The 18344-nt window shown below is 52.2% G+C and overlaps 1 protein-coding gene and 1 long non-coding RNA gene across 3 annotated transcripts in view; one reads left to right on the top strand and one right to left on the bottom strand.

The window, feature by feature from the left end:
* Nucleotides 1-109: 109 nt before the first annotated feature.
* On the top strand, nucleotides 110-10335 carry LOC132648351 (uncharacterized). Its single transcript, XR_009586738.1, has 3 exons — nucleotides 110-157; nucleotides 2894-2995; nucleotides 4074-10335. It is a non-coding gene; the product is annotated as an uncharacterized LOC132648351 (long non-coding RNA).
* A 4596-nt stretch (nucleotides 10336-14931) lies between these two features.
* Nucleotides 14932-18344, bottom strand: part of Rsph14 (radial spoke head 14 homolog) — a 98722-nt gene continuing 95309 nt past the window's right edge. For both annotated transcript variants that reach the window (XM_060369365.1, XM_021646069.2), the window contains exons 6-7: nucleotides 17605-17741; nucleotides 14932-15223 (exon numbers count right to left, since the gene is read on the bottom strand). In XM_060369365.1, coding sequence (XP_060225348.1) covers nucleotides 14982-15223; nucleotides 17605-17741 — 379 coding nt within the window. In that variant the 3' untranslated portion in view covers nucleotides 14932-14981. The remainder of the gene's footprint in view (nucleotides 15224-17604; nucleotides 17742-18344) is intronic.

Genomic DNA, 18344 nt, shown 5'->3' with positions numbered 1-18344 from the left:
CCGTTAGCCACGCCTGTCTCCACTAGCCACGCCTGTCCTCGTTAGCCACGCCTACCGCCTTAGCCAGGCCTACTTCATTAGCCACGCCCACCCACCTTAGCCACGCCTATCCCCACTCTGCCCTGCCCAGGTGTAGGCCTCGCCCGCAGCCGAGCAGGTAGGCTTGCACAGGCTGGGCTTGCACAGGGCTGGGTGTAGCCGGCGTCGGCTGCTCCCCGTCCCCCCGCACCGCGCTCTGGGAGGCAGCCTCGCCCGCTCGCGTGCCCGCCACGTTCCGGAAGTGCCGCGCGGTGGCACGGACCCCCCGCTCGCGTGCTCGCCACGCCGGAAGTGCCGCGGTGGCACGGGCCTCCCTGCTCGCGCCTGCCGGCTCTCGAGCATCTCAGCGACGCTGCCTGGCGGGCGAGGGCGCGTCCCACCGTGGTGGGGATGTGCCTGCTGCCGCGCACGCCCCGCCCCCGGGGGTGGGTGACACGCGGTGGCGTGCGCACACCTGTTGGCACAGCCGCCACACACCCCGCCGCCCCGCAGCGGCGCAGCACACGCCTGCTCACTCCGCGGGCCGGGTGCCAGCGCACGGCGGCACCGTCGGCTGGTGGCACATCTGCCGAGGCCTGGCACCACCGTGCGGCGGCGCGGGCGTGCCCGCTGAGTGCCCTCCGCGTCACAAGAGTTGGCGAGCCCCGGCCCTGCCCGGCGGTGGCACACTCGGGGCCGTCCAGTCGCCTCCCGGTGCCGCTGTGCGCACGCCTGCCGAGTGACGGCGCTGCCTCATGGGCACGCCTGTCTGAGCACCCGCAGTGTGCCCGCGCCGCCGCGGGGTGGCGCAGCCACGCTTGCTCACACGCCCGCCGTGTCCGTCGCCCGGGTCCGCGTCTGTTGTGTCCTGTCCCTGCCGGCGTGCCCGCGGGACTCCCGACACACTCAGGCCCCAGCTCAGCTATTTACACACCTTCTGTGCCCAGCTCGGGTGCACGATGCTGGGGGCACGCCTGTTGGCACGGCTGCTGTGTCCCCACAGTACACTTAGCAGTATGCACAGCCCGGTGCCCTCGTGTACTGCCACATGTCAGCGCGGGCACGCCTGCTCCTGGAGGCGCTACGGTCCCGTGGCACATGTGACATTGCTGAGCTCGGTCATAGGGCAGCTTGGGCACACCTGTTCACACACACACACATCAGGCCCGGGTGCCAGCGAGCCTGCTCTCTCTCACGTCGTGACCCGGCAGCGCCAGGTGGCCTGTGTGTGGCCTGCAAGCAGGGCACACCTGCTTGCACGCACGCCATGACCAAGAGGTGTCACATGGGGGGCACGGGCACACCCAGTCACACATGTTTTGTCCCAAGTGCGCCGCCTGGCAGCACAGACCCCGAGCTGGGCCACGGGAGGAGACACTGGGAGGGGACACAGGAGAAGGGGACACGAGGAGCCAGGACACCAGGAGGCCAGAAGGAGAGAGAGGGAAAGGACCAGCACAGCCCAAACGGCTGGACTGCGTGGGGGAGGGCAGCCCAACCCAGGGCTGGAGGAGGCAGGGGAGGGGCAGGGGTGCCAGCCGTGCCCTGTGACAGGCAGGGACTGCGGGATGCCGGAAGAACCTGGCTGCTGGGTTCACTGTGACAAGTTAAATGGGTACCCCAGGTAGCCATCGGCCAGGGTCTGTAGAGGAGGAGGAGGACAGAGGGGAGGACCCACCAAAACCATATGTGAAAATGCCACACGGCAGCCTGCCGTTTGGTGAGCTCACTGAAAGGGCTTTAAGAGGTCATTTTTTTAACGTAAGGAGAAGATCACCTGTCCTGACCAAGCAGGCTTCCTCTCAGGCAAACATAGTTCAATATACACAAATAAGTGTGACACACCATAGAAATAACCTCAAGGAAAGACATCGTGTGACCATCTCAGTAAGTACAGGAAGGGCCTCTACTGAGGGCCGACATGCCCTCACAACAGAAGTCCTGGAGAAGTCAGGGGTGTGTGGAACTTAGCCCAAATAATGAAGGCAACAGAAGGACACAGATAATATTCGGATATCTGGACCAAGAAAAGGGTGCCTGTTCTCCATTCTTTCTCTTTGCTAACTTCTGTCTCATTGTGTCCTTTCCATGAGGTATTTGGCCCCCGTCTCTTTTCCTTTTGATTTTAATTTTTGAGAATGTCATACGTGGCTACTGTATTTACATCATGTTCGCCCTGCCCTGTTTCCTCTTCAAAACCCCTGTGTCCCTCCCCATCCACTCTCAAGTTCATGACATCGTTAGTAATTATATTCATTACAGACTCTTGTAGTCTCTCCTCTCTCTCTCTCTCTCTCTCTCTCTCTCTCTCTCTCTCTCTCTCTCTCTTTCTCCAGAGTCCATTTACTGTTGCTGTTATGCACGTCTGTTTAGGGCTGCCCACTCGGGACTGACTCTCCCTATCTCAGCCGTCACTGATTATCTGAAGCAGCTTCAGATAATCTGGGGTGGGGCCCTGTGGGATTTCCTCTGCGCCTACTGGCGTGACAGCTAGTGATGACAGCTGGTGTGACCGCTGTACGGGCCTTGTCTGGGCAGCCACGTTTTTGAAGTTTAATGGGCCCTGCTTCCCTCTCGTGCCTAGAAGACACTAACTCAGAGCAGGCATCCTGGTTCTCTGCTCTTACAGTTCTTTGTCCCCTCCTGTGGTGCCCTCGAGACTTGAGTGTCGTGGGCTGTTATAGGTGTGCCAGCTAAAGCTGTGCATCCCACAGTCGCCCGTCCTCTGCGCTCTGACCATTGCTGCTACAGTGGCCTCCAACAGTTGCAAAAAGAAGCAGCTTGGTGGGGGTGGAGGAAAGTTATGTTGACGAATTTAGAACACGGTTATAAACTGTGTCTGTTTAGAAAATGTCAGCAGTGTGCTCTCCCTTAGGGTCTGCCACGGGTAGTGGGCGAGGATCCCAGCACCAGGCTTGAATTTCCTGCTGGTGAGCAGGACTCACGTCTAACTAGACAGCTGTTGGTCACCTCCGAGGTAAGAGTGCTGCTGTTGAACCATTGGGGTATACGCCCAGCCAGTATCGGCTCTTGCTTCCAGGGCTTTGTCATTAGATGGTGTGACTGATGGCTCTTCTCCCTCAGTAGGTGGCATGGCAACCCCGGGCGTGGTGAGAGCCGGTCAGCAAGGAGGAGGCTCTGTCACTTCTAAACCTTAAGGCTTAGAGTCTTAAGGGTGTGATGTCTCCAGCAGCAGGGTTTCACATTATGGTTCCAGGAGGCAATCAGGGACAAGCCCGGTAGCCTGTATTATTTGGGGCCTCTCCTGGAACCCTCGGGCCAGAAATCCAAAGGAAGTTTCCCGTACTTGGCACTGGGATTTTTGTTGGCTAGCGCATGGCTCTTGGGAGAAGCATTATCACCCTGTGAGGCATAATTACATTTTAATATGTCATTTTATATATATACCTATTATAGATTTTATTATTTTGCTTAACATAGATAATATGTGTATGTATATGAATCCCTGTATATGTATTTTAGTAGTAAGCTTATAAAATGATGTTTTCCTGTAGCTTTTCCAAACAATTTTAGTGTTATTTATTTCTCCTCTTCCCTCTTCCCCTGTATCACCCTCCTCCCACTCCACAGGGAGAATACCTACTCTGGGTTTCCCTTTCCCCCAATTATATTACCTCTTGTCTCAGCTAAAGCAGAGAATGATACGAAAGGGACAAAAGTAGGAAAAGCCAAATTACCCCTGTTACAGCAGACACAACTCTGTTTCTGGGAGGCCTTACAGACAGAGCGAGAAAATTCCTGGACCTGGTAAACACTTCTTGTGAAGTTTCAGAATATAAAAACCAGCATAAAAGAACCAATAGTTTTCACATATACCAGTTAAGAACCTGCTGCAAATTTTTCCAATCACAAATTTCCCAATTCACAAATCAGGAAAAAAAAAAAAAAAAAAACAGGAATAAACTAAACTGTCACCGTTATGGTTTCTATTACAAGGACAGTAATGAAACACCTTGGCCAAGAGGATCTTGGGGAGGAAAAGTATTTGGGTGGTTTTGTTTTTGTTGTTGTTGTTGTTTGTTTGTTTGTTTCAGTTACACTTCCGTACCACAATTACCACCAAAGACAGTTGGAGCAGGAACTGGAAGAGAATAAGGAACCTGGAAGCGGGAACTCCCACTGGCTCGCCCCTCCTGGCTCGCTCAGCCTGCTCAGGCCTGGCACTGCCCACCGTGGGCTGGACCCACCCCCATGAATCACTAATTGAGAAAACGCCCTGGGCTGACCTGTGGAGGCATTTTCTCAGGTAAGGTTCTGATGACACAAGCGTGTGTCAAGCTGAGTGAAAATGGCCCCCGTAGGCCCCCGTAGGCCCCCGTAGGCTCAGAGGGAATGGCATTGTCTGAAAGGATTGGGACAAGTAGCCTTGCTAGATCAGTGTGGCCTTGTTGGAAGAGGAGTGTCACTGAGAGTGGGCTCTGGGGTTTCAGAGGCTTAAGCCAGGCCCCGTGGCTCACAATCTCTTTCCGCTGCCTGATGCAGAACTCTCAGCCACCTCTCTAGCCCCATGTCTGCCTGCACACCGCCATGCTTCCCGTCATGGTGATAACAGGCCAAACCTTTAAGCCTGCCAGCCAGCCCCAGTTAAATGCTTTCCTTTATAGGAGCTGCCATGGTTGTGGCGTGTCCTCATGGTAAGAGAAACCCTAAGACAGTTGACAAAATTACTATTGTGAAATGGCTGTTACCGGAAGTAATCTATAGGTTCAGTGCAAATCCTGTCAAAATTCCAGTGACATTCTTCATAGAACCGGGAAAAAAAAAAAACCTAAAAATTCATATAGAAACACAAAAGGCCACAAATAGCCAAAGCAATCAGAGTTAGAAAGAACACCCCTGGTGATACCACAATACCTGACCTCAAACTATACTACAGAGCCATAGTGACAAAGACAGCTTGATACTGGCACAGAAACAGACATGTCAAATAGAACGGAAAACTCAGAAATGAAGCCATATCGCCATGGCCACCTTATGTTTGATAGTTACCAGGAAAGAATCTACTCAACAAATGCTGCTGGCAAAACTGGATATCTATCTATAATATAAATCAATATCTTTATATAAATGTGTGGATCAGAGGCCTTAATTTAAAAGCTAAAACACTGAAACTGCATGAGAACATAAAGACTACACTTCAAGATACAGGCAAGGACTCTAATGATAACACAGGATGTGGTACATTAACAAACGAGGCTACAGGAAATTAAAAAGTGTAATATCAGCCGGGCAATCAGAACAGCCCACAGGATGGGAAAAACACCTTTGCCAGCTAGCAGTACCTGAGGCGGGGGAGGGGAGCAGAATATGTCAGTCACCGCAAAAGTCAAACACCAAAATTCAAAAGTACCAGTCAGTGAATAAACTAATGAGACGAACAGATAGTTCCCAAAAAGAGAAACACGAATTTCTTATAGCTTCTTTTTAATGCTCAACATGCTCAGCCGTCCAGAAAAAACGCAAACTGAACCACTTTGAGCTTCTGCCCCACCCCATTCAAGATGCTGCTATCAAGGATATAGATGACATCAGGGCCGGCAAGGGTGTGAGCAGAGAGGAACATTCATCCCTTGCTGGTCGGGGAGGAAGCTAGAGCAGCCATTGGGGAAATTAGCGCGGAAGACTCCCAGAAAAACTAAAAAACAGAGCCAGGGAGATTGCTAAGCGTGTGAACATGCTCACCACAGAAGCGTGGTGACCTAAGTTTGATTCCTGCTACCCCCCCCAAAAAAAAAAAAATGAACGCAATAGTATGCTTCTGTAATGCCGGCAGTCTTAGAGCAAGATGGGAGCCGGAGACGGGAGAATCGCTCAGAAGCAGTGAGCAGCCTGGAGTGCAGAGACTGGTAGAAACAACAACAAACAAACAAACAAAAACAAACTCTGCCTTGACAAAGTGGAAGGGGGAGTGAAACTCCCGAGAGCTGTCCTTCTACCCCTATATGCACAGTTGTATGTGCTCTCTCTCTCTCTCTCTCTCTCTCACACACACACACGAATAAAAACAATAATGATAAATAAAATAAATGTTCTACATTAAAAATATAACTACCATCCAATCCAACTATATCAGCTCCTGAGCACATACCCAACAGTCTCTATATCCTACTTAGAAATACCCGCACACCCTCATTTATCGATGCCTTATTCGTACTAGCAAGGAGATGATCGGCCTAGATGTCCACCAACAGATAGACAGGTGGATAATGAAAATTCAGTGCATATATACACAGTGGGATTTATTCAATGCTAAATACGAAGTTTGCAAGAAACTGATGACTCTGAAAAGGATTACTTAGTTAAGCTAGATAACCCAGACTCAGAGATTGCACGCCTGTCTCTCGGCTTTTAATGTTTATTTGTGTGGTTATAAATGGCTGGATGTGGAAGCTACAAAGAAGAGCCCAGGGGTGGGGTGGGAGTGAGGAGGTAGAGAGGTTTTGAGGAAGGAAATGGTGAAGAGAAAAAAAATAACAAAAATAAACTTTCATTTTAAAATGCCATATAATGAGTATGGTCCCAGCTGAGAGGCAGGTTCTGGATGGACTGTGGCAGGGTCCCTTAGCAACAGGCCCTGTTCCCTCCATGCCCCAGCTCCTGGCTTTTTATTTACTTATTTATTTATTGGAGTTTACACAGCAGCAGGCAGTGGATGGCAGCTGGGAGCCCAGAAGTTACATGGAAGGTGGTAAGGTAAGATAGAATACTCACAAGCCCTGGAAAGCAGCCCTGTGCAGAAATTCCCTGCAGCGACATGTGGCCTGGGCACCCCAGTTTTCCTCCCACCCTCACTCTCTGATAGCGGCTCCGGCTTTCCTTCCTCTGTGATGTTTCCTGTGGCAGGTGGAGCATACAGGAGGCTGTGAGGACGTACGTGTCCAAGGAGAATTGTCAGGGCTGCGGGGGGAGGGGGGACACGGAGGAGGGTAGCTGGGATGCCCAGTGCACTCTGAAGCAAGTGGAGGGTGAGGAGGCTGACCAAAGCATGGAAGAGCCAAGTGATGGGGAGGTGCCAGCAACGGGGCAGGGAAGTCACAGGTATGCAGTGCCTTAGAAATATGTCAGAGGGTCGGGAGGTCCACGCCGGCGAGCACTGATCGGGGAGGAAGGTTGAGACCCACGATCCGGCTCTCAGGTTTCTTAGCCTTATGAAGACATAGTGTGTCCCCCAGCAGAGCTTGGGGGTGAGAGATATAGCCCTCTCCAACAGAGAGCAGGGACAGGCAGGCAGAGAGAGGGAGGAGCAATTTCACCTAGGAGGACGCTATCAAGGCAGGTCTCCAGAACCCACTTTCAACCCAAGCAAAAACAAAACAGAACAACAGTGTGTCAGAGAGAGAGAGAGAGAGAGAGAGGAGCTGAGGCCTGGGGCAGCCAGAGGGCCAGAGACTCTGTCTTAGCAGATGGGGTCAGAAAAAGAGCATCTGAGGTCACTGCCCAGGGAATAGAGCCACCTGAGCCTCTCACCAGCCCTGACGCAAATGCCGGATAAAGGCTCTAATGGGATTACACTTGAGCCTGGGGCATAGTTGGGGAAAGGCTGTGAATTTGAAGGAGGGAAGGAAGGAGATGGCAAGGGACTACAGAAGAAGGGAGAGTTCTGTGGTCCTGTGCTGGCTAGTTTCATGTCTACCTGATGCCACCTACAGAGTCCTTGGAGGGGAAGGAGCCACAGTTGAGAAAACAGCTCTGTAGGAACAGTCTGTAAGCAAGTCTCTAGGGCACTGCTAGTAATTGATGGGAGAGGGGCCTGCCATTTGCGGGTGGGGCCATCCCTGGGCTGGTGGTCCTGGGTTCTATGAGAAAGGAGGCTGAGAAAGCTATGATGAGCAAGTCAATAAGCAGCACCGCTCCGTGGCCTCTGCATCAGCTCCTGCCTCCAGGTTCCTGCCCTGCTTGAGTTCCTGCCCTGACTTCCTGCATTGATGGGTTCTAGCATGGAAGTGTGAGCCAAATAAACCCTTTCCTCCCCAACTTGCTTTTGGCCATGGTGCTATGTCATAGCAACAGTAGCCCTAACTAAGACAGGTCCCCTCTGCTAAAACTCCAGAGTCCTGGGGCACCTCAAGACCTGTTCCACGACGTCCCCAGTCCTGGGACAAGAGACCCAACATCCCCCACTTTCTGCTCTCCTCCAAGTGGATGAAACTAGACTCTTTGTGTTTGCCAGCCGTTGCCAAAACAATATAAAATAGGTGTGGTTAATATCTGAGGTTGAGAGCCCAGGACCCTGGAGCACTTAGCACCCGGGTAGCCAATGTAAGCTCTGTAATGAGCCCTGCCCCCAAAACATGCAGCCTCAGCCCCCGGGACAGCCAGATCACACATCAACGGTCAAGTGGAATAGCTGTGCCTGTGGACTGCGGTTGGGTCACTGGGTGCCTTTTCCGTACTGGCTCCCATGCCTTAGCCCGCAGCCCGTGTGCTCCTGGACACTGAGCCATACAGTAGGACCTTGCGTGTGTAAGAGCAGAAGCCGCAGCATGGCTGGGCATCAGGACTCTCAGCCACAGGATGAGATGACCATGTCCCCGACCACTCCTCTCTGGCCATGGGTGTCCTTCACCGGGAGGCCACTCTTCTCTGGCTGGCAGTTCCACTGTCCCCGAGGCCTCTTCAGCCTCAGCTGCAGGGACAGGAGACAGGAGACACGGGCTCGGGGGCTGTTCAAACGGATGAGATGTCAGATGTCACAGCACGATGATTGGGGTCTGGCTCTGACCGAAACGGCGTTGCCTTGTCACCCAGCAGGGCCCTATTTCTAGGAGCGGCTGGGAGAGAGCGTTCCAGCCAGTGGTTGGGCCCAGAGGAAGTAGGATGGAGCCGGAATAGAGTGGGACTATAGTCTGGTCCTGATCTAGGCCAGCACAGGCTCTGAGGAGCCAACCCAGCGACACCAGTGTAGACAGGCCTGGGGTAATTGTGCAGCTCCGGTTAGGGGTCCTAGAGAAAAAAGAAAATGGCAGCCTTCTGGAATTACCAGGCTCCCCTTCTGGACAGCCGTGGGACGTACCTCCAGGGCTCAGGTACCTGCAGATGTTCTGCTGGTCAAGCAGAAAGGGCTGAGGCTTCCTGGAGAAGACACGTCCCCAGAAGTTACTGTTGAGAACAATGCCTGTTTCCAGGGCTCACGGGGTCCTCCTGTCCTTGGAGGAGGGCGCCCCTAGAGGAGCAGCCACCCATGCCCAAGTTCTACAGAGACAGGCCCAGGATGTCGCAGCAGCATGGCAAAAGCACATAGGCTGCATCTCATCATGACTGGGAGGCACAGCCCATCTGAAACATCTCCAAAAAGGAGAAAGCCAGAGTCCTCACAAAGGAGAAGAAGTGGCCAGGCTCTTTGTCGGTCACGTGGCAACACCCAGTGCTCCAGCATCCAAGTAAAGAGGATCAGGGAGGCTGCAGAGCAAGGTGCTGGAAAGAGTAACATAGTTCCCTGTTAGGATGCTGTAATACATTTCAGTAAAGTGAAAAGCAAGAAAGAAAAGAAAAGAAAAACCAAACTGCAGCACAACAGGAGTGTGGCCAAGCCGTGCCTCTGGGATGTGTCTAGCTGGAGGGATGTGAGCACAGCTGACAGCTTTGCCTCTCCTCCGGCCGCCAAACTGCCAGGCCCATTGTCCCACACTCGGCCTTGGCTGTGCACTGCTTCACACAGGGTGTGAGGCCGTGGGACTTCACGACTCACTGTGCCTCCTTCCTAGGTCAAGACTTGTGCATCCTCTGACTGTCACCTGTCCTGCTCTCTCACCAATGTTTAGAGAGACCTGGAGGCCTGTCGATAGATGCCCTAGGTCTTGTTCTGCGGCCTGGACTCATGACTGACCCCAAGCTGTTGTGGCTGTCCTCCTAGACAGGCAGTTGCTGTCTTAAGGGGTTCATCTGCAGGCTCCTCGCGAAGCGGCTCTCTGTGTCACAGGACCCTCAGAGCATGTGGGTCAGGAAGGAAGTGGGGTGGGGTGCCTGGGCTATTCAGCTATGGGGAAGCCCTCAGGCATGATGGGTACAGCCTGCTGGAGGGGAAGAACACCTCACTGAATGGTGTTTTGTCAGCAGTAAAGACCTGGGTCATTTGGCAAGAGGGCCCGTCAACTGAGAAGAAGGCCCCACCAAAGAGACCTGCGGGCAAATCTGTGGAGCATTTTCCTAATTAACAATCAGTATGGGCGGTCCCAGCTCGCTTGTGGATGGAGTCAGAGAGCAGGCTGAGCAAACTGCAGGCCGGCGCCACTCCTCTGTGGCCTCCGCTTCATGTCCTACCTCCAGGATCCTGCATCCAGTTCCTGTCATAACTCTTTGGACCATGACCCATAAACTGGAATAAACCCTTTCCTCTCCGAGTTGCATTTGGTCATCCCGTTTTATCACTGCAATAGGAACCCTAAGACAAATACCCACATCCCAGTGCTCTGAGACGAAGCCCAGGGAGCTCACTGGTTCCTCAGGGTGAGCTTTGGTGGATCTGTGTCTGGGTTTGTCACTGGAACCTTGGGAGAAAAGGTAGGTGCTGCTGACATCTCTCCCAGGAAGGGATCTTAGCAACAGGTGGCCACTGAGAAGATGGAAGTAACTAAAGAGAATAGAGGAAGAGCACCGTAGTACATTGAGAGGAACAGAGGTGCTAGCTCCAGGGGAGGCAGCCGGAAAGCTGAAGGTGAGCAGGGACATGAAAGGGATGGATGGGTTGACACGCTGGAGAGTGGCCATTGATGGGAGGATGCTGTCCGTGTACACAGCTGGTGACCCTGCCTGCTGGGCCTGACACGCCTCGATGGAGTGAGGAGCCGGGGGGCAGGAAAGACCACTGCCTTTCCCAGATTCCCTCATCGTGATGGGGCTGACGTGGGTCCCCCCCAAACACACACGCACAAGGGGGCCTGACCGTGTGGAGCCAAGGACCGCACTAATGAAAACGCCTCCTCTGGGTGGGGCCAGTGCCACCGCCGCGGACTGTGCGCGCTCAGGGCACAGAGCAAAGTCCATTCACAGTTAAGGAGGCGATGCAAACGAGAACATCTGTTCCTCTCGGAGATGAGTCACTTTCTCCAAATGGCTCTACTTCATAAGCAACAACTTTCACTTTAAATTTAATATTGGCTTTTTATCTCTGATATGTTTGGCACTTTTTTTTTTTTTTTTTTTTTTGCTTGTGTTTACCAGACGATAGGGGTTGGGTTTTTTCCCCCCTGTACCCACCCTCCTGCTGCTTTGTTGTCTCACCCACGAAGGCTGTCCTGGTATGAAGGACGTCCTGCTGTAGGCACTGCTGCACCCCTGCCAGGGCCCTGACTCGCAGGTGCTGGGCCAGGGCTGATGACCATCAGACCAGAGGCAACAGCTGCCACCTGGGCAGAATGTCCAGCTCCCGCCTGGCCCGAGCATTGGGCTGAGACTACACTCTTCTCCATTATTCACTGCGCTGACTTCTGGAGGGCAGACCGTGAGGGAAGTTTCTCCCTGGGAGGTCTCCCCAGCCTGCTATTAAGCCAGTCATGGGGACTCGTGGGCTGCCTCTGCGGGGACTACCTAACCAACCATTCCTTCTTCCTCCTTGGACTGAGATAAACGACATCATCCTTAAGAAAAGCTCCAAGTACCTACAAGTGTCTTGGGGGAGGCCCATCCAGCATCAGGAAGAATCACACCCTCAAAGCACGCTCAAAGAGCTGGTCCCTCCTCCTCGCCTTGATTCTTCCGCTGATGGCTTTGGCAGTTTACTCTGTAACCAGCACCCCGTGGTGCCCTCAGAGAGGGAGCTTTGAACAGAGCTTGTAGGGAGTGTTCCGAGACCTTCTAGCCGGTGCAGAGAGAAGGCAACAACAGTTATGGCTTCTGTCTTATGTGCTGTTCTCACGCCCGTCATAAGTGCCTTTTCACGTTCCAGACATCCTATCTGCTGGATGCTGCTGGGAAGGTGGATGTGAAGTAGGCCGCCCTCTAGGAGACTGCACAAAGGCAAAGAGAACTTTGGAGGGAGGGGTCTCAGTTACCTTCCATGTTGTTGGGATAGAAATACTTGATATAAACAACAATGTCAGGGGGATTTTTACCTTGGCTTGTATTTTAGGGCTACAGTTCATCGGAGCCCGAGAGCCACGGTGCAAGCATATTGTGCAGCTGGTTGCTTTGCGTCCACAATCAAGAAGAGAGTGCTGACTGTCCACTGGGTGAATGTCCGCTATGACTCCAGACAAAAAGCAGATTTCTGCTTTTTATTTAGCCCAGGACCCAAGCTCGGGGGAATGGTACCAAACAGGCTTTGAAGGTGGCTGGACCCAACTGGATTAACCAGTCAAGATAACCCCTCGCAGGCGTGCCCAAGGGCTGGCCCGATCCAGATGGTCCTTCAGGGCTGTGCTTGGAGGAATCACCCCGGGCAATTCTAGACCCTGCTGACAACCAATTTCATAAATCACGAGGGGTCCAGGGTGACCATGTGGCATGAGAGTACAGGAGACAGCGACATCCATTCTAGAACAGGCTACCCCGGAGGAAGAACAGACCTGGGGAAATGGGAGCTGTTTCCATCATGAAGCCTGAAATGCCTGAGGGTGTTACTGCCAAACAGCACAGCGTCAAATCCCGGATCTGCACATATGGGCCGTCTTTCCATTTGGTTAGGTGTTTAGGGTCTCTTAGCTACACTTTTCAATGCATAGTTCTTGCATTTCTTTTGTTAGATGGTTTTTGTTGTTGTTGTTGTTGTTGTTGTTTTGTTGTTTTGTTTTGGGGAGTGTTTTGTACTTAGGGTTTTTACTGCTTCCTGCAAAAACACCACCACCAAAGCAACTTGGCCAGGAAAAGGGTTTATTCCAGCTTATAGCTTGTAGTCCCCACCCTGGGAAAAAATGGCAGGTACTCAGAGCAGAAACCTGCAGGCAGGAACTCAGAGGCCACAGAAGGATGTGACTTACTTAGCCTGCTTTTATTTATGTCATCCAGGACCATCAGCCTCTGGGTGGAATTACTCCCAGTAAGTTGAATCCTCCCACACCAATTAATAAAAAAATAAATAAAAATTTTAAAAGCCTTGCAGCCCTTCCCCTGGGTCAGTCTGGTGAGGGCATTTTCTTAATTGACTTTCCCTCTTCCCAAATGACTCTAGCTTGTGTCAGAAAAAAAAAAAATTATTCTAACTTATTTTATTCTTTTATGCTACTGTAAGTAAAAATTTCTCAGCTTCATTATTCTGTGGTTCACTGCCAGTGTGCAGAAATATAACTGATTGTATATTGGTGCCACCAAGATGATGAACTTGTTAGTTCTAATAGTTTTAAGGTGTTTTTCATACACTGATGGTGTAATTGATGAATCTAAATAGTTTGCTTATTAAAAAAAAAAATGGATGGCCCTTATTTCTTTACTTGCCTACATGCCCTGGCTAGAACCCCCAGGACAATGCTGAACCAAAATGTCAGAAACAGAGGTCCTTGCCTTGTTCCTTTTCTCAAGGAATAAGTAGTTCTTGATATGATGCCAGCTGTCGAATTTTCACGGGTGTTTTTTATTGTGTAGAGGATGCTTTCCTCATTTCTAGATTTCCTAACATGTTGTTTTTGTTGTTGTTTGTTTGTTTGTTTGTTATTGACTATGAATGGGTATTGGATTTTGTGGAATGATCTGACTTTAGTACGTCCCTTCTTAGGATATTTAAAACCCAGTGGTACTGACACTATAATACTTTTACTATGTTGCTGTATTTGTTTCACTGACTTTTTGCTACAGTGTCATGTCTCTGTTAAGACCTACTGGTCTATAGTTTTCTTGCCATTTCTTTGTGGTAGAGGGACAGGGCTTTCCAATATTGTTACAGGTGGAGCTGAAAATGCTCCTTCCTCCATTTTTTTTTTTGAAGCATTTCCTGAAGGACTGCTGTTCATCGTTGCCTAGAGACATTTTAGGGTAGATTGTCTGTTGGACATAAGGGACCAGCACTTAAAACAGACTGCAATTAGAGACACTGTTTTAGCCAGAGGAAACAGAAGTCATAACCAGCTAGAAAGAGACAGAAGAGAGGAACTCATGACCACACAGATTGGAGCTTCTAACCCAGCACCTGGGGTCATGTCACAGAAGAGGGTTCCAGAATAGAGATCAAAGGCACAGGGCCCCAGCTTTCTTGAAAGAGGACAGTTGTCTTTTATTCAGTGTGTTTTTTCAAAATAGGATGGTACCTGAAATGCTACTTGGGTCCAGCAGCCAGGCCCCATTGGTACAAGAGGGCCCACTTGAGCCAATCCTTTAATTCCAGGACACATACTTGTCTTGGCTTCTCCTGAAAACCAGGAGGGTCCCTGAGGCTCCTTGAATGGACAGTGAGGAGAGGCTCACTTGGGTTCTTGTGGGTTCTGGTTTTGATAATATTTACTCTGAGCAGTTCTCTCAAAATAAACTCCCACTGGTGAGGTGGGAGCTTTAGCCGGCTCCTGGGGAAGAGACGGGGGTCTGTCTTAGTCCCAGAGCTCTGCCCTGAAGCCTTGCTCTGTTTCTTTAGCTCCTCCAGCAGAGGCTGGACACACCATGGATGCCTTGCAAACCAGGGCATCCATCCCCTGCTGGTTCAGGCAGAACTAGATGAGCGTACACTAACAGGCAACCCGACCACTTTCCCAGCTGAAGTAGTCAGCAAAGCTGTGCTCAGCTGCACCCCAGGGTCCTGATCATCCGAACGCACAGTTTGCCCGGTGCCTGGCCCAGCTGTGTACCTTCCAAGCCCCAATCCCACTCCTGTGCCTCCCACACTGTCCCCGGAGGATTCGGTCCTCCTTCCACTTCCTGGCACGGGATGGGCCTGAGCTTCCCAGAACAAGGCCCTTCTGGGTCTGATGTGTCTTCCTCTCCTAGGATTGCTCCGGGAACATGAGGCGGCATTGGAAATCCAGCATGGGGAGATTCAACTCGTTTATTGAGGCAGAGAGGGAGCCCCCCGGCCCCAGAGGGAGTCACGGCTTCCACTCAATCACTTTGATGGCGACTTGGGCTGCTCTCTGTATGGCCTCCATGTCATGCACCAGGAGGCGCTGGAAAGTAGACAAGTGGGCCTGCAGTGACCGGCGGCCCTCGGGGGCTTCGGCCAGCATAGTGAGGGCTTTGGTGGCATTCAGGATCACCTTGGTCGTGGGTTTGGAACAGAGCAACTCTATGAGCGGGCCGACGGCATTGGCGTCAAGTGCTGCATACTTCCCTGTGGGCCATAGACACTGGGTTCCACACTCACCTGCACTAAAGGTGCCGTCCCCCAAACCCCACCCCGACCTGCTGCCTGAGATGTCTCAGGAGCAATGCCACCTGTGCCCACCTTCTTTCCCTGCCCACTGGTGGTCCACTGCCCCGCTGGGTCCAACCAGGGCCATCTCTTTCTTTCTTTCTTTCTTTCTTTCTTTCTTTCTTTCTTTCTTTCTTTCTTTCTTTCTTCTGCCTGTTCAGTCCCTTCACCAGCCCAGCTGTGTCCCTCTACCCCTCAGGAGACAAAATCAGCCCTCAGGAGACGGCATACACAGTATTTTCAAAAGGAAAAAATAATCAGTCATCTGATTATGTGGCAGGTATTTCTTGAGGAGCTGCCCTGCCCTTAGCACAAAGCAAGCGCGTCAGGCGAGAAGGTGCAGCTTAACAGCAGAGCCCTGAGGCTCTGAGGAGGCTCAGAGGAGGCTGGCCGCTGCCCCAAGCCCACATCCCCTCCCTGCCCCGAAGGCTAGCTTCTCCTCCACATCTGTCATCATCGCACCTCTCCTGACAGCTGTAGACACCCATGGCCGAGACCCCTGAGCTCCATTGGTCCAGCTCAGAGCCTGACAGAGCAGGGACTTGGAGACCCATCTAGGAATGGATGACACGGCCCTAGGTCCTGGTCACTGTGTCTCTGGCCATTGTCCAAGGCCTGGTGGGTCCCTGGCCTTCCAAGACCTCCCACATGAGCTTGGACTGAGGTACCCCAATGGGAAGACACATGGGGTGCCCTGCTCCACAGACAGGCAGAACTCTCTTGGTGAGGACAAATGATGGGAAAAGGCTGACGACTGAGAAAGGCCCCAGGGTCTCCTCCTGTGTGTCTCAAATTGGACGCGTGGGGTCCAGTGGGGAGCTTCCAGGGGCCTCTTTATCATTGGGAGACTCTGAAACAGACTGATTACAAATCCATGACCCACAGAGTCATCAGGAAACGTGAAGGAAGCAGAGACCGCGGGGCTGGAGCAGGGGAGTGTGGACCATTCAGGAAGCTCAGACAGCAGGTACGAAGGGCAAGACAAGAGAATGCCACGCCTGGCCTATCTGGTGTGGAGCCTGCCCTGGGTCACCTTCCTCAGCCAGGGGTTGGATGGCCTAGCCTTGAAGTGTACCTGACTGGGAATCCTGGCCTCAGAGCTTCAAAGGACAATGCTTTCCTACAACTTGAGAAAAGTCACTAAGATCAAGAAACCCATAAAAAGGGGATGCAGAGAGGGGTCAGAGGTTAATAGTGTCGCTCTTGCAAAGGACCTGAGTTCTGTTCCCAGCACCCACATCAAGAAGCTTACAACCACCTGTTATTCAAGCTCCAGGGGAAGGGGCATCTCATTGCTTGGGCATGCACACACACATACACACACACACAAACACATGCACGCATGAACACACATACCTACCCATAACTAAAATTAGCAAAAAATACTCTTTTAAAGAAAGAAACACATAAGGTCAAGGGCTCCAGGATCTGCTTAGGCCCAGGAATAACAGAATCACAGACAGCAAACTAATCCATCTTGGAGTCACGGCTTACAAGAGACCTGAGCGTGAGGCTGCTGTGGTAGTTCCAGCTTCTGATACGTGAACATGGTTTTGTTTTGATCCCAGGTGTGGGACATGGAACTAACTCAGACTGTCCACAGCAGGAGACTATTTGCCTTGTACAGGCTCTGAGAGGGAATAAACACCAGAGCCCAGAAAGTTTTGAGGGGGCTCCGAGAAAGAAGAAGGCTGCTGGTTCCCTCTCCCCACCCCCTGTCCCCCAACCCCCTAATCCTGGCTGCTGTTGATGCATTTTGATGAAAAGAAGTTGGGGATATCCTTAAACAAAGATTGGGCTTGCCCCAAGGAACTATGACCCTACACAGCAGGAAGCACTGTAAGAGAACTGTGAACCCTCTCCCCACTAACCTTCTTTCTCTCCTTCCTGGTGTTGGGGTGTTGGAAGGAATTGGGGTGGAGCAGGGTGAAAGAGGTATAAGAAACAAAAATAAAATAGTTTTAAGAAGTAACACCAGCATCAGGCAAGGTCTTTAGCCTGGGAAATGGCTTGGTGTAGGGGGGCAGGGGTCCCCTGTGGGGGACTTGTGAGAAGTCACAGGCAGCCCACTGTGTCTTAGAAGATGAGAGGTCCGAACCTTGGACCAGACCTCAAAAGGACTTCAGTAATGGAGCAAAACGTGGATTTTGATGGAGCCCAGAGGCCTGATAGGCCAATGCTTAGCCCTTGACTGGAAAGCTGAAAAGCTCACTGTGGCTGCTGGCAAGCTGGGAGGGAGGGTCGCTCCTCCTGCCTGCACCCATTTGGCCTCAGGGATCCACGGGGCTCTCTTGCCTTACCTTCAGTGGTCACTGCTGCGTTCATCAGGGCCCCAGCGACATTGGCCTGTACCTCCTCGTCAGGATCTACCAGCAGTTTCACCAGAACAGGAATGACATTATGCTGCCACACCTGGTTCTTGCCCTCCAAAGGGACGCTGGGACGGAGAGAGGACAGAGGGGGTGTAAGACCGAGGAAGGGCCTGAGACGCACACCAAGATAAGATCTCCCGGACTGCCATGACCGAAGCCCTGAAGATCACTAGTCCGAGTGTGGCTCGCTGCCAGTGAAAAAAAGATAAAGAGACCCAGGGGGAGAATGAGTTTCATTCTAGGCTGTGCTCATGAATACAGACATGTCCATCTTGCCTTCCACACGAGGGAGAGTATGAGCCAAGGGTATGGCCTGCAGCAGGATGGCTTGACCACAGCTGCGCCAGGGAAGAACCAGGCTGCTCCACTCCGGGTGAGCAGGTGAGCAGCCTGGTGCCCGACAGCCGATGCCACGGGCCAAGGCGGGGTGACCTCCGCTCACCCTCATCCGCTCACCAGCATTGTATGAAGTCGTGAAGATGAGGGTGGCGAGCTTCCCAAGGGCTTCGAGACCATGAGAGAGGATTGGCATCATCCTCCCAAACGGAGACGGCCTCCCCGGCCTGGAAGCCTCCTTGCAGGCCCCGGGGTAATGACACGGCACACGAATGAAAAGACTTCGGCCTAAGTGCTGGCCCACTGCTTCCCTGCTCTGTTGCCCACAGAAT

The sequence above is a fragment of the Meriones unguiculatus genome, chromosome 16 (assembly GCF_030254825.1).
Source record: "Meriones unguiculatus strain TT.TT164.6M chromosome 16, Bangor_MerUng_6.1, whole genome shotgun sequence".
NCBI classification, from domain to species: domain Eukaryota; kingdom Metazoa; phylum Chordata; class Mammalia; order Rodentia; family Muridae; genus Meriones; species Meriones unguiculatus.
The sequence above is the reverse complement of the archived record's forward strand: the minus strand, read 5'-3'. Positions and strand labels throughout refer to the sequence as shown.